The following is a 17,158-nucleotide window of genomic DNA, read 5'->3' as shown; positions in this document are numbered from 1 at the left end:
TATGCAGACTCTGTCACCTAGAATAAGAAACAGCAGAGTACATTTTATATCAGTGTGACAGCCTGACAAATGAGTGGTTCTTTTCATTACGCGAACAAAATTCTTAAAGTTTTTAGACCTTTGAAAAGGGTCAGGCTAAAGAATGTAATCTAGGGCTAGAAGACCACAATAGATTTGACAAGGTCGCAGTGGTATAGACCAAAATCATCTATCATTTTCCCAATAATTGCAGATTTTTTTTAAACTATTTCAGGATTGGAAATACAACCGTCAAAAGAAAATAAAATTGTGGTTCTCATTAAAATTAGTTGTGGTTTAATTTCATCTAAACACATCTGTATCTTTTCTATTTTAATTAAATTTGTCACAGTTTATCGACTTTTATCTATTACGTTTCCCATATCCTTTTTAAGTCGATTTCTAAATCAGCTTTTTGCAAAGTTTGGAAAGTAAACAAGCTATTGCTCTACAATATATTGTTTAAGTTATGACCAACCTTTTGTAAAGCCTGTATATTGTTAACACTAAAATATGAAATTAAAGAAACGACTTAAATTATCTTTAAAAAAGGTTAATTACAAATAAAGTTTTTCTTTGACATTATTTTTATTATTATTTCAACAAAAAGTCACGTACATTTTAAAGATATTCCATTTCATTCCAATTCATCGAAACTGAAATTATGAAATTATTGTTTAAAATGAGTTTTTGATTTTGTCGGAGTTTTATCTGAATATATCTTGCATGCTATTTGTGTCAACTTGCAACCGAGACCGTTGTTCCTACATTGTCTTCCATAAAGCTACGATTTCGTACAAAATACGAAACAACTTATTGTATATGGACCTGTCGTGCCAGATTTTATTAATTTCAAATACACTAGATATATTTTTTTTAGTTTTTTTCTTTACAAATTAATGGTTTTTTGTCTTTTTTTATGAATACCAAAAGTTAATTGGCCTAATTATACAGAAAAAAGGGATAATATTCTCATTCAAATAACTTTACACATTTAAATATGTCATAATTTAAATAGGTATTTAACAGAAATATGGAAGTTTAGGCCAAAAAAATAAGCTTTTTTTCGTGACACTCGTCTCTCCAGGCAATCCACAGTTGTTTTGAGTACTATGGACCTCTATAACAAGAACCGATATGTTTCCTGCACTCGATTTTTTGTTGAATTGATTATTAACAAAGTAAGGTCAGCAAAAAGTGAAGCGTTTAAAAATAATTTGAGAAGAGAATAATTTATGTCATATAAAAACCTTCAAAATGGCGTTTTCAAAACGTTCCTATCCTTTTGTGTTGCTTAGTAAGTTGCAAAATAAGTGAAACATTTCGTTTTTTTATAAATGTTAATAATTTTTTTTTAAAATAAACTTATAATTTTTATATTACACATAATGTTTGGTCTTGCGGTGCTTAAAATATGATTAAAATTTTAAGTCGATCGGTCAAAGAGTTTAATAGTTATTTAACCAACAAGTGTATTAATAAGGGCGATTAACAATTGAGATATATTAACGCGCGAGCGAAGCGAGTGCGTTAATGTTCGAGATTGTTAATCGGCATTTTAATTCACGAGTTCGTTACAAAACTTTTCCGTCGACCATACTTTTCAGAAATAAAAATATCTTAGTTTAAATTTATTTATTTTACTTTATTTACTTAACGATAAATAATGACATACAATGACAGACAGTACTTACAGCGGCTACTTCATTTTAAATAATTTGTTAGTGGGAATATAAATAGGTATGTTTGGTTGCCTACACCACAGGTCACTGCCAATCACAGAGCGTTAAATGTGGTTAAATTAATTTATGCAAGCAATGTATGTTGTGTTGCCTATAATAAAATCGTTCATTAATAGAAAATCATTTATTAATAGGGGTCATTAATCAATGATTTTGAGGGTGTTAAAATTGATCATAAATGGATGGTCGACGGAAAAAGTAATTTAATTTGTTTATCCCAAATTAATTTTTTTTTGCAACAATATATCAGAAAATTAAATAGGTATATTAAATATACAAATAGATTCTAAAAGAAGATTTATTCCATTATTAATATTAAAAAAAAAATGAGGAAAAATAATTTTAAATATTACAAAATAATTTGGTAAAAACATGTCAATTTTTTGCTTATAAACAATTAAAAAAACTTTTTAACCATTGACTGCAAAAAACTGACTTTTTGATATTTTGACAGACTGAATTTTTTTCAAATTTAAAAAGATAAAGAAAAAAGTTGACCTAGGATACTTAGGGACGAAGTAAGTGCCTTTTTTTATAAATTGATAGCAGCTTTGTTTATAATAATTAAGAGACCGTATTAGGGTCATCATATAAGAAGGACACAACGAAAGATGGAGAGATCAATGCTTGGAATAAACTTAAGAAATAGAATAAGAAACGAGGAAGTTCGTAGACGAACCGTAGTGGAAGACATTATCGAACATATTACAAGGCAAAAATGGAGATGGGCAGGACATGTTGCAAGAATGAAAGACGACAGTAGGACAAAAAAATTGCTTGAGTGGAGACCACGGGCTGACACGCGAAGCCGAGGAAGACCCCCAACGCAATGGACCGACGACCTCAAAAGAATCGTGACCAATTGGACAGCAGAGGCGCAGAACAGAAGCAGATGGAAAAGTCTAGAGGAGGAATATGTTCAATAATGGACAACTCAGGGCTGATTGATGATGATGATGATGATTAGGGTCATCTGAAAGAACATACTTTACGCTTTTAACGTGAAAAATTCGAAAAATATTGCATTCATCATTTTGTTTTTAATAATATTAATGACATAAATTTTCTTCTTTTAGAATCTATCCGTATATTTAATATACCTATTTAATTTTCTGACTTATATTGTTGCCAAAAAATTTAATTTGGTATAAACAAATTAAATACCTTTTAAACTGTTTGACCGATCGACTTGAAATTTTGATTTTATTTTAAGTACCAAAAGATCCAACATTGTGTGTAATATAAAGGTTATAAGTTTATTTTAAAAAAAGTTATCAACATTAATAAAAAACCAAAATTTTTGACTCATTTTGCAACTTTCTAAGCAACAAATAAAGATAGAAACGTTTGGAACACACCATTTTGAAGGGTTTTATATGAGTTTCTATTCTTCTCAAATTTGCTTCAAATGCTTTACTTTTTGCTGATAGATGAAATAATCCAAAACTTATCGTTTTTTGACCCTACTTTGTTAATAATTAAATAAGTTCAAAAAATCGACAGCAGGAGACATATAGGTTATTCTTGTAGAGATCCATACTACTCAAAACCACTATCGGTTGCCGCACGAGTGTCACAAACAGGGTACTTTTTTTGCTTATTTCCCTGGTCTTATTTCAGTAGCTGTTCAAAATAAATGCACGGAGAGAACGAATTTTAAAAGATCTTTCGATGGGAATTTGAGAGGATAAAGAAGTAACGAGAAAATGAGGCTCCTCTAACTATTTGTCATATGCCCTCTAATTTTTTGGAAAATAATACGTTCATCTAAATCTTGATTTTAGCCTTATTATCTTAGAATCATAACGGTTATTTTATCATTGTTTACTATTTTGGCAAAAGTTTTGATTTACCTGTGTTTATTGATGCATGTACATATCACAGAGCATGTTTGGATATCTTATAAAGCTAATGAGATGTTGTCTCTTATAGACAAGGCAAGTAGCTACGTTGGTTTGGTGACGTAATGATTTGTGCTAATATTTACTTTTAATACATCGTAAATTTTGTAATATATTGACTACCTGTAAATAAAGTCCCAGTATTGAATATATTACAATATAGTCCATTACTTGTCCCGTCATTCTGTTTTTTAATAGATAGTAAACTTTGTAAACTTACAGGTTTAGCGGGAAGTATATTTATATAAAATATAATATTGTGGACCAAAATATTTTAGTGATTAAGTCCAAAATCCAATGAAAATTACTTGTTTTATTAAATTTAGCGTTATGTAAGCACTTATATTTACGACGGACACCGGTGTTTGCTGTGGCCTAAAAAATATGGAAAAAACAAACGGACACGACCTTGTGGGAGTGACCGCCCTTCGTTTTTGTTCTAACACGTGCATTGTACATTGTAAATTCAGTGAACATTTCATATCACTTAAGTACAGTGGTATGGAAGTCTTCTAACCGACATATAATTTTTCAGTTGTGAAATATTATGTGAAAGAGTGCATATTTCAAACATTACTAGTTGCGGAGAGCGTTTAGTAAAGTAGAGCCAAAAACCAATCAAAAACTAAATTCAAAAACAGTACCAGCAAAGGTAAGTATTATCAATTAAATGTTATTTTTATTTGTGAATTATTGCGAAAAGAATTACATTACATTGCATTATCTTAACTTTTGATATATAAAACGATGCCGGAATTTTATTTTAACAGATAATGAAACAATAATATCATGGCGACGTAATTTTTTTTGAACCTATTCTCTATACTTCCATTGTTGGATGTAGATCTCCCCCAGTTCTCTCCATCTTTTCCTATCTTGAGCTGTTCTCTGCCATGTGGGACCTCCTTGTTTCCTGATGTCATCTTTCCACCTCAGCTGTGGTCTGCCTCTTGATCTCTTTGCATTGTATGGACGCCACTTTCCGATGGCATTGTTCCATCGTCCGTCTTGGAGACGTTCATTGTGTCCAGCCCATTTTCATTTCAGTTTTGTTGCTTGTTCTATTGCGTCTACTGTCTTTGTTCTGGTTCTGATCCACTGGTTACGTTTTCTATATTTAAGTAATATACCCAACATTTGCCTCTCCATCGCTCTTTGTGCCTTCCTTATCCTATCCAAATTGGCCTGTGTAAATGTCCATGTCTGTGCTGCGTAGGTGAGCACCGGTATTATACAGGAGTTATATACCTTGCTTCGTAAGTATAGAGGGATTGTTTGATGTTTTAGAACGTAAGAAAGTTTGCCGAACGCTGCCTATCCCATTCTTACTCGTCTCGATATTTCGGCTGTTTGATTTTCTCTGTTAGCTCTGATTGCTTGTCCTAGATAGATATACTCATTTACCTGTTCTATTTTTTCTGTTTGTATTTTTATTGCCTCTTAATCTTCCGTGTTTGTCACTACTTTTGTTTTGTTGAAGTTAATTTTTAGGCCTCTTTGCAGTGATTTTTCATGAAGTTCATTCAGCATTAATTCTAGTTCTTGTCGTTCCGAGGAGATCAGGAGTATATCATCCGCATATCTAAGGTGATTTAGGTACTTTTTGTTAATACATATTCCTCTGTTTTCCCAATCTGTTGATTTTATTATATCTTCGAGGGTCAAGGTAAACAGTTTAGGTTTAGGTGAAATTATATCGCCTTGTCGGACTCTTCGTTTAACTTTTATATTATCCGTTATTAATTTGTCGTCCAGAATTATGGACGACAGATAATCCAGAATGACGTTACGGTCATGGTTGCGTTTTGGTAAATATCATGTATCAATTGTCGGTATCTTGAATCTATGCTACTATTGACCAGAGCTTCTTCCACCGCCCAGTGTTCAATGCTGTCGAAAGCCTTTTCATAATCTACGAATGCTAAGTACAGCGAAAGGTGGTATTCATTGGTTTTCTCAATTAAGATTTTAAGCACATGTAGATGGTCGATTGTGCTGTATCCTTTCCTGAATCCGGCCTGTTCCACTGGTTGGTAGTTATCAAGTTTATAGGTTAGTCGGTTGTTTATTATCGATTATTTAGGCGACGTAATTATCTACGCTTAATTCGGGAATATCGTGCGGCAAAACGAAACATTTATAACCTCGACAAGAACCGACATAGAGTCGCCAAATTTTGGCAAGATACAACAGTAAAAAATGTAAGACAAGCCTCTGTTGAAGGTTAATCGACAGAAATGCGAGCACCGACAGGTAAGGGCTAACGTCTAATTGTCACCCATATTGGTAGCGATACTGTTTTCCTGCAAAATGATGCCCTAGTGTTTATATCAAAGAAAATCTTGAAATAGAATTAAGATATGAACTCCATATTCTTCGTGAAGTGTTTCGAGAATATTTTCCAGCCTGTTGCTAGTAATACTGTCATAGTATTGATGTCATAGCATTTCTGATGACAGAACGATGACTACTAAAAAATTCATCATACAGAGAAAAAAACTATAAGAAAAATGTATTTGATTAACAAAGGATAGGGTTAAACAGAACTACTGACAATAATCAAGAAGGATGGTGGTAGATATCGTCAATGTGCTGTTGAATAAATGGCTAGACTTCATAATATTACTATTTTGAAATAGAACAAGTAGAAAAATATCAGTACTTGGAAACTTTGATCAATGAAACCAATAATCATACTGCGGAAATAAACAGGTGAATAGAGATTGCCAGATCAGCATTTATACGACTGAAGCCACTCCTAACGTGCAAAAATCTAAATTTGGAGATCAGACTACGTACCATTCGTTGTTATATATTTTTAATATTATTATATGAAGCTGAGACTTGGACATTAAAAAATGCAATTTAAAGAGAATTAAGGCTTTCAAACTCTGGTTATACCGCAGAGTATTCAAAATATCATGGACTGATAGAATTACAAAAAAAGATGTACTGTAGAGGGTTGGTAAAGAAACAGAACTAGTCAACACTATACAAACCAGAAAACTGGAATACCTAGACTACGTGATGAGGGGACCAAAATATGAAATTTTGAGACTCATAATACAGGGAAAGATTCAAGGAAGAAGATCTGTTGGCCGAAGGCAGAACTCATGGTTGAAGAATCTACTTAATTGGTATCAATGCAGATCGATTGTTTATTTAGAGCAGCAAGTTCAAAAATAAAAATTGCCATTATGATTGCCAATCTCCGTAGGGAGACGGTACTTTAAGAAGAAGAAGACTTTACCATTGCCATTATGATTACCAACCTTCGTAGGGAGACGCACTTTAAGAAGAAGAAGACTTTACCATTGCAAGTTAAATCCAATCGAACCAATTTGAGCTCAAATAAAGAGATATGTTGCCGAGAGAACGTAACATTTAAAATTGGTGATGTTTAATGCCTTATTACAAACCAGTATAGATCAATACATCCTACAGATTGGAAGAATCGCTATTGCCCATGTAATAAAAATAGAAGAGAAAATGTGGAAGTTGGATGGGATAATAGAAAGTGATACTGAAACTGTAATAGAAAGGGTCAACGCCAACGAGTTAGAAGACTCAATGGATTCCCAGATTTCCGATAATTTATAAACCAAGCTGTAAGTTAAATATTTTATTATATTATTAATATTAATATTTTTATAAATATTTTAATCGTTGTAATACATTTTTTATTCAAAATGATTAAGAATACATTTACTATATTTGTGCTTAATATGCTAGGTATGATAACGATAATTTTAAATCACAGAATACAAATTCATTTTTATTGTAAGAGTATTTATTCAACTATTTATTACTTTTTTAAAAATACATAAAAGACTTATTTACGACTAGAATAAAGTGGTGGGTCAGATAGTAAATATATTACTTTACTGTAAATGATCCACTGAATCGATGGTGTAAATCCTGGCTAAAAAACAAAAAGGGTTATGTAACTATACAAAGTCTAAATCAGCCGTACTCAAACTGTAGTACGCGTACCACAGGTGGTACGCAAAGCACTTAAAGGTGATACTCTATAAACTAAAAGAACCGAACAATTTTAATAAAATTTACTAACAAATGCTATCTTTTACGTTGTGCATGGCAACGCTGTGAGTTTGAAACCACAAGCGCGCAATGTCTTATTCATTGTTGGTAACACTGGAATCACGGCAAATTGTCATCGCCTTTGATTCACGTCCATTCACGTCATCAGTTTCCTCGTGGCCGTCAGTCGTTGTGGTTGGTTTTGTCGAAACGAGTAATTAGCTGTTACTAATTAGTGTAAATTTTTAGTGGCTTTTTTCTGAAAATCCCGGTCCATTGAGCTCCACTTTAGAGTCGAATCCTATACAGGGTGATGACAAAAGGAGTTCTTTCAAAAAAATAAAAGTGGCGGTTAGGAAATATGATCCTGAATACATTAATATGGGATTTACATTCACGAATATAAATGATGAGCTAAGGCCCCAATGTGTAATCTGTTCGGAAATTCTTTCTAACAAGTGTATGAAACCTTCGCTATTAAAACGCCACTTCAATATAAAACATTCAGTGTTGGAGAATAAACCTAAGGATTACTTCGTTCGTAAGTTAACGGAGAAAATGCACAAAAAAATTACTGTCGAATTTTACCGGCGGCAACCAAAAACCAGTAGGGGCATCTTTTCTCGTGAGTTTAAGAAATACGAAGTGCGGAAAAGCACATACCATCTGTATAGAGCTAGTTCTGCCTGTCGCACAAGATATGGTAACGTATATTTTTGGGGAGAATGCAATAATACGTGAGGAGATCACAGATGTAACAAACTATGCTCAGCTTATGGTTTATGTAAATCAAAGAAGAGTAGTTATTTTGTGAGGCGTTAACGGAACAAACTACTGCCGAAGAAAATCAATGATTTTTTTGTGGAAAATGGACTAGACTGGAAACAATGCGTTGGTTTCTGTTCGGATGATACCCGAGCCATGATAGGAAAATATGGAGGTGTAACTGCCAAAGTAAAACTGGTTGCAGAAAATTGTACTTTTACCCATTGTAGTATCTACAGAGAAGCTTTGATAGCAAATCGAAGGCCAGATGAATTTAAACATGTTCTCCATAAAGCCGTTCAGATAGTCAATTTCATAAAATATCGAGCCTTAAACTCACGTTTATTTTCAAAACTATGCTCTGAAATGGGAAATGATCATATTTAGTTATTGCTACACGCAGAGGTAAGATGGTTATCAGAAGAAAAAATATTGAAGAGGTTACTCGAGTGGCGTTCTGAAGTACATGGGTTTTTAATGGAAACCAGATCTAAGAACGGCTTGGGAGAAGCCGAAATTAAACACCGAATTAATCAGGAACGTAAAATTATAGGATGTCTAAACTCTTTATGGTGGAATCGCAACATTTCCAAAAGACACAAAAAAAGAATAGGGCAAACCATGTTTGAATCAGTTCTTTGTTACGCTCCGAAGTATAGATAATAATTAATAGAGACCTGAAGAAAAGATTGTTGGCAATTGAAATGGATTATTTGAGAAGAAGTGCTAGAACATTAAGGCAGGAAAGGAAGACCAACGAATCTATAAAAAATAACATGAATGTTACAGAAACGGTCATTGACAGTATAGAAAGAAGAGGTTCAAAATGGTTTGGACACCTATTAAGAATGCCTAACGAACGGGTCTCTAAAACTTCACACATCGAAGCCCTTTGGAAAAAGAAAGAAAGATAGACCTCGACGCTCATGGAATGAATGAATTAGAAGAGCGATGGAATCGAGAGGTTTGGAGGAGGAGCTTGCCTTGTACAGTGAGGATTGCTGAAGGAGAACGGGAATACGGCGATAACCGTCTCCAAAATGTATTGTATTTACAAGTTGGATTAATATCAAACGTCAATATACTTATTTTAACCTTCAATTGTGGCTTATTCCCATTAAAATAGTCATTACTTTAAAATGCCACAAAAGAATAGCTTTAGTACAATAGATAAGATCTAGAAAAGAGAAGGGAGTGTTCAAAAAATGTAGTCATCCTTACAGAGGCCACCCCACTTTCGGAGTACGATACGTGCGACAGTCAACTGCGCACAAGTAAGAGAACGTGGTTTTAGTTGGTAGGCAGGATAATAGATACGTGAATCTTTGACAGTGCTATCTTTAGTACTTTAAACTAAACTAAAACCCAAATTTTAGGGACTAAAAATGAAGGTAGCATAAAAATTTTCAAAACCCCTCCCTCAGACAAATTCTGGGTGCGCCACTCATATACGTAGGAGTGTTAACGTATTGAGTATCAGATATGGCAAGAGAAATTAATAATCTATTGATTATGTTCAAAAAATAGTACTAAAAATAATTACAATGTTAAAGGTGTTTTATTATTTCCATACGTGTTTTTGCGCTTTCCCTAAAAATTAGAAGTTTAATAGTTATTTAAGGTGGAAAAGCACTATATTTATTTTTGTATGCGTATTATTTATTTTCCCCTATACCAAGTTCCTTGCTAATAGAAACTTTATTCTTATGCTAATTACATGATATTTCGTTATATAAAAATGTATAAAAATGTTGGGTTTTTTCATATCCACAGAAGTTCCTTACATTATATCAGATAAACAATTGACTTTGTCCCTGTCAAATTTATAGCTTTAATTGTAAATAAGTGTATTTCCCAAATTAATGTGACCTTCCTAAATATATTTGTCAATTTAATCAAGGACGTTATTAATAACATTTAATTTTGTTTCAGTATTACACTCCAGCTAATCAGATTGCGGGGGCTAATGAGCAAGACCAGCCTCATACAAACACCCACACACAAGTCTGATCATGTAGGGAAAATTGGTAAATAATTTTATATATATATGTAACTATGTCTTGTTACTAACGAAATCAAAACGTTTGTTAATCAAGTTAAATATATGAAGTATGTAAGCTAAACTCAATAGAGAGAAAAATAAATTCACTTAATAAAATATTACAATATAAAACCTTTTATGAGTAATATAATGTTTTATTTATGGAAATAACTTTATGTTGAAATCAATGATTCGAATTTTTTAGATATGTAGAAAATGTTCTACATCTATCTATTTTTCTTCTTCCTATATCTTTGATACTCCATCTGATCATAAGTAAAGTAGGCTGTGATATTGAATGTTTTATGAGCGTGTTTTAAAAATTTACTTTGCACTTTTAACTGTACCGTGTTTACTGTAAACGTTTATACAGGGTGTCCAAAAACTCTCCTGACAAACGAAGACTAAAGATTCCTCAGATAATTTTATGACAATTTAACTCAATTCACCTAGTCCGAAAATACTTCCTAAGGGAGCTAGAGCTCTTTGAATATGGCGACTTGTAATTGGTTTTTTTAATACCTCCAGAAAGCTTCTAGTTAGAAAAATGAAAACTGGTGCGATTATTTATCATCCAGAGTTGAATCTATTTCATCAATTGAGAATATCTAGTACCGGTCATAGGCGTCCATTTTGGGTACGTGAACGGTTGTTTTAGCGCATAATTTTTTTATCTTTATCTTTTAATCATTCATTATACCAGATTATTAAATTTTCGAGTGTTTTAGTACTAAAAGATACTACTACCTTAAGTCGGTACGATACACTGTTTTCTAAAAAAATCGATTTGATACATTTTTCGGTTTTTTGTCATGAATTGTTTTTTGTTTCAGTTAATGCAGCATAAAACTCGGAAAAAAGCAGAAAATCAAATTAAAATAAAATTTTATTGAAAGGATTTTAAAAACAAAGTATTTATTAACTCGGAACAAAACTAACACAAAAACAAAACTATCAAAAGTAGATAATTACAAAATATGCTCGATGTTGATGACCGTTAGTCTCTATGCATAAATTTGCCCTTTTGCTTAGAAAACGCCGAATTCTTGTAAAAGTTCTTGTAAAAGTAAACAAAATAATCGCAAGGATTAAAATCCGGCGACCTTACTGGCCAAGCATCTAGACAGCCTTTTTTAATATAGTGGTCTTCGTAGTTATTATCAAGAAAGTCTTGCTAAAGTGGACCGGACAGCCGTTATGTAGAAACCATAAGTTTTTGGCGAATATTTAAAGACATCTAACGAATCAGGTAAAACATTTTGCAGAAAATGTAAGTAATCAACACCATTTAAACGAGCAGGCAATTCCACAGTTTATGTGGATTTTATATTATAAAACCAATTATACAGGTTTATGCTAAAAGTATGTTGATGCTTAAATTCTTGAACAACATAGGGATTGTCACAAACGTACAAATAATATTGTGCATTATGCACATTTAAAATTCTATTTTTTGTGAATGTACTTTATCTTTGATACCTCGCGTTTTTAACAGCTGGCAACCCCAATTTGCAACCATTTTTTCTCATACAACAGTATATCATCATATTAAAAAAATAATTTTAATTTGATATAAAAAAACATGCATATACGTCATAAGCAGCGTATTTTATTTAAAAAATAAAAGAACCAAATAAATGTTTTGGTCAAAAATTAATTACCGTTAATTTAATTATACATAGGCCTATTTGCGGCCGCTTTTTGACTGGCAATCTGTTATCAATGTTGTCTACTATTCTTAAATGTATGTAAAAACGTGATTTTAATTAACTGTGTTATGAACGTAGTGATCTTGCAATGGGATATTAGCTTACTTAAAATAATATTTCGTAGCTTGATATAACAAACGTGATAACAATCTCAATCAAACGGTGTACGTACAGTCGATTTGATTACAAAAATATATTATTTAAATGTATAAATATTACTTTTGTGAATTACGTAAAAAGGTAGGAAAATATTTATAGATATAATATAAGTCCTTTATATGTTAATGTTTGAAAATAAGCTAAGATCAGCAAATACTAGTTAAAAAAAAATTTGCCATAATTTAAATACATATATTATATATATGTATATATATATATATATATATATATATATATATATATATATATATATATATATATATATATATATATATAGGGTGATTACTTGGGAGTTCCAATTATTTGGAAATTTGGAAAAACGACTTAATTAGTATCTGAAAATTTAGGATGATTTAGATATGCACAATTAATCTCAAACATTTAAAACATCTATCCGTTTTCAAAAAATTATTGTAAATATAAATTATTTTGTTTAATAATTAAAATAGTTTTAGGACTAATACACATTTAAAGTTCTATCCAATAACGTCATAACATATACATAACCAATACTAAAAGAATCTTCTTCTTCTTTTAATGGCGCTACAACCCTTTGTGAGTCTTGGCCTTCTTAACAATGTTCTTCCATTCTTTCCTGTCGGATACTTTCCTTCGCCACTGGCTGATGTTCATAATTTTGAGATCCCTCTCTACGTCGTCTATCTATCTTTTACGGGGCCTTTCTCTTGTTCTGTTTCCTTGGAGCTTCCATCTCTGGACTACTTTTACAGCTCGATTATCTGTCAGTCAGTTTAGTCTTTGTGACTTTACAAATCTAACAATATTTGCGCTTTGCATTAGTTCATCCAGCTCGTGGTTTATTTTAATTCTCCACGAAGCATCGCTGCATTGGGTTGGTCCAAATATCTTCCTTATTATTTTGCGCTCAAATATTCTCAGTTGATTTTCATCAGTGGTTGAGAGGGTCCACGTTTGACATCCATATGTGACCACTGGTCTAATTACTGTTTTGTAGATTCTAAGCTTAGACTTACGATTCAGAAAGTTACTTTTCATTAAGTCTTTGTATGCATAAAAGCACTTATTACCGGTAATAATCAGTGCTTGTATTTCTTGACTAATGTTGTTATCATTTATTATTGAGCCTGGGTAGGAAAAAGTGGAGGCATATTTTTAGGTATGGTTGTGTACCTTCAGATTCTCATGTTGATTTGATTTTGTGCACTCCATATATTTTGTTTTGCTTTCATTAATATATAAACCAAACGTAGCAGCTTCTCGTTTCAATTCTATAACTTTTTCGCTTAATACCTTTTTGTTGCGGCTTATTATGGCAACATCATCCGCATATGCGGATATTTGCATTGATCTTGTATTAATACAGCCGTTTATATCCAGTTTTCTAACAACAGCTTCTAAAGTTAGATTAAAAAGTGTTGTTGATAAGGCATCACCTTGTCTAACTCCATTTTCAATATCAAAGGCCTGCGTCATATCTTCATCTATTCTTATCATAGCTTTGGAACCCTCCAGAGTCATTCGTATAAGTTTAACCAACTTAATGGGTATCCCTAATATAGATAGTTGCTTCAACATCTTTTGTCGATCTACTCCATCAAACGCCTGCTTGAAATCAATATACAAGTTGTAAATAGGTATGTAATTTTCAACACATTTTTCATGTATATCTCTTAACATATGTATTTGGTCTATAGTTGACTTCTTTGGTCTAAAGCCACATTGGTATTCATCAATTATCTCCTCCGAAAACGATTCCAAGCGACTGTATTTAATTCCTGATATATTGTAGACGACATTTAAAACTGTTATGCCCCTATAATTTTTGCAAAGTCGTTTGTCTCCTCCTTTGTACATAGGAAGTATGATTCCTACTTTCCAATCTTCTGGGATGGCTTCTATTGTCCATATGCGCTCGATTAATTTATTTATGTATACGCCTCCGTAGTGCATATCCACCATTTTTTATTAGTTCTGCAGTTATTTCATTTGTGCCAGGTGCTTTGTTATTTTTTAGATGTTTTATGACGTTTATCGTTTCTTCCAATGTTGGTTGTTGTGTGGTGAATTCTTTTTTCATCTTCGTTTTGTTATTTTTGTGGGTTTAACAGCTCTTGAAAATGCTCCTTTTACCTTTTCATTATTTCCTCTTTTCTGCTGATAATTGACCCATTTTTGTCCTTGCAAACTGTTGATCTTGTCATGTATACTTGGGTGTATTACTTGGTTTCCTTGTAAAATTTTCTAGTCTCTCTTCTTTTATTATAATCTGTAATTTGTTGTATTTTCTATTCAACATGTCTCTCTTTTTCCTTCTACATATTTTCTTTACATCTTTTCTTCATATGCCCTTCTATTCAATCGAAAATCCCTTTGTAGACATTTCTGTCTAAAATAATCTATACAAAAAAAATTGCAATTTTATTATTATAACATATAATTATAATTTTATTATTATAATTGTATTATAATACTGTTTCATAATAAAATTCGTCATATCCATGAACAAAAAGGTTGTCAGATATTAATTATGTCACGTTTCTCTAAAATGTCTAATTAGAACTCCCAAAGAATCACCCTGTATACAAGAATTTGACTCATGTGTAACTGTGATATAATTTGCTTTTTATCACCACAAAATTGTATGGTGTGGTTCGTTGTGCTAAGATTATTAGATATTAAAATTGAAACATGTAAAGTGCCGAAAGAATTTTTTTTTTAATTAACGTGTCTTGACACCTTAGGTCATGGACACGGGAGCAAAGGTTTACAATAGCACCTACAAAGTTATGATACAGAGTTTACAATAGTAAAGAATAAAAATATTGTGTGAATTATATTTTGTTAAACAATTGAGAAGTCTTTAAAAAGTCTATTAGGCTCTTGAGTCGGCTTGAACAGTTCAGAAGTTCTTCTAGACTGTAGGTTATATTGTTGGCAATGTGGGTGGCCTGGTAGTGTTGACATTCTGTGAGGATGTGCTTGACGGTAATAGGAATATCATTGCAGTGACAGCATAACTGTTGGTCTGTAGAGGACATAAGATGACCGTGTGTCAAGCGTGTGTGTCCTATTCTCAATCTTCGTACTGCTATCCTTTCTTTTCTGTTCAGAGATGTTAGGGATAAATAGCTGTAAACATTAGGTTGTATTTCTGTGAGCTTTGTGTTTTTGGTGATCCAAAGTTCCTGCCACTTGTCTTGGATATTCCTTTTGAATTTTGATTTTAAAACTTATTGGAGCTGTATATTTTAGACGGGTTAGTTGGATGTAGATGCTCCTTTTGCAGCGCTGTCAGCCATCTCATTTCCTTGGATACCGATATGAGAAGGCATCCATATTATTGTTATTAAAGTTCCTCGGGAAGTTTGGAGATGAATCGATTCTAATATGTTTTACACTAAATAAAGTTGATTGTAAATAATTTTTAACGAATGAATTACGATAAGGAATCGGTTCACAGAGCTACACTTTGATGATTGTCAAAAGGAAACTCGAGAGCTTTTGAAATACTAAAGTGCTCCTGAAAATACGCTACATTCATTGGATATTCGGTATTGTCGCAGCACTGTATCAACTGTAGTGACAGAACAGCTAACTCTAGCGTTTCGGGATGCATCGGTATAAAGCACCTTATCATAGTGAGACGTAATCACAATATCCTTGAAAGCTTGTAGAAAAATGATTATTATTTGTTTGTTGCTTATTAAATTTACAAAGAGAAGTGTTTAGAAAAGGAGGTGTTCTAGACCATGACCAGGATTTTGTGTCTTGGCATAAGGGTTTTAGGATCTGTGGGATTGAAAGTATACATCTTGCCGAGGTTACGAGTCCAGGTCTTGGTGAAGTCAGAAGATTAAATACAGGGTTAGTCGGATTCGACAAAATTCTGCTAGCATAAGATAGGAGTAGTTGCTGCCTCCTAAGATAAAGAAGAAGTTCATGAGATTTACAATAGAGACTTTCAGCGTGTGATGGGTAGCTCTTTCGGGGCGACAGACTCAGTAAAACACAGGTTTAAAATAAAAATAAATCTATTAATTTAGTATATCTACAATAAATAAAAAGGAATTCTACGTTGTACACTTATACAATGAATAAAACTAAAACAAATTCTACGTCCCTGTCTGGATCCCGCGATGAACAAAGTCCTCGGCGAACGTCTATAAAAGAAAAGAAATTAATTAGTACTAATAAGAAACGAAATGGGGGAAATCGATCGCGCGCAGATTTATACTCGCTTTCGCTTCAATTCAGCGAAAGCTCCGAATACGCTCGCAAACAAAATATTTAGCTGTGCAGACCCATGGCAATGTTCAATACACAATACCGACGGGTTCCGCTTGGCTAAGTATAGAGTATGATCCTCAATACGGAAATCTCTCTGTCCCGGTTGGTTAGCAGGTTCACTACACCGGCGAGTCAGGGAGCCTAGAGCGCTAGCTACAAGACTATCTAATTCCGCTATTCACACGCCTTAAATAGCCGTTCTGAATCCCACTTGGCCGTCACGTTGTTGAAGTGGATGCGCAAATATTGACACTCCCACGGTTCGAACTGTTAAACGATCAGAGCATCGTTACACCCCCTTCTCTTTGAAAAAAAAAGTAACATACCTTTTTTTTTGTGTAACGATCAGAGCATCGTTACAAGCGGGACTGGATCGAAAAGCTCCTAAGCAAATTCGGAGAGCAGTGTTGTGAACAGAGTTTAAAGATTGTAATAAATTATTGGCCGAGAGAATTTATTTGTTATAAAAACTCCGTTGTTGAGTGTTTTTTTGGCTTCGACTTATCGTCATAC

At 32.8% G+C, this 17,158-nt stretch overlaps 1 protein-coding gene across 1 annotated transcript in view; it reads left to right on the top strand.

Annotated features, from left to right (window-relative positions):
• Positions 1-12,555, top strand: part of LOC140446088 (glutamate receptor 1-like) — a 114,101-nt gene extending 101,546 nt beyond the window's left edge. The window contains exon 15 of the mRNA XM_072538617.1: positions 10,400-12,555. Within this exon, the coding sequence (XP_072394718.1) occupies positions 10,400-10,477 (78 nt within the window). The 3' untranslated portion in view covers positions 10,478-12,555. The remainder of the gene's footprint in view (positions 1-10,399) is intronic.
• The last annotated feature ends 4,603 nt before the right edge of the window (positions 12,556-17,158 follow it).

This window comes from Diabrotica undecimpunctata, chromosome 7, assembly GCF_040954645.1.
Source record: "Diabrotica undecimpunctata isolate CICGRU chromosome 7, icDiaUnde3, whole genome shotgun sequence".
Classification (NCBI taxonomy): Eukaryota; Metazoa; Arthropoda; class Insecta; order Coleoptera; family Chrysomelidae; genus Diabrotica; species Diabrotica undecimpunctata.
The sequence above is the reverse complement of the archived record's forward strand: the minus strand, read 5'-3'. Positions and strand labels throughout refer to the sequence as shown.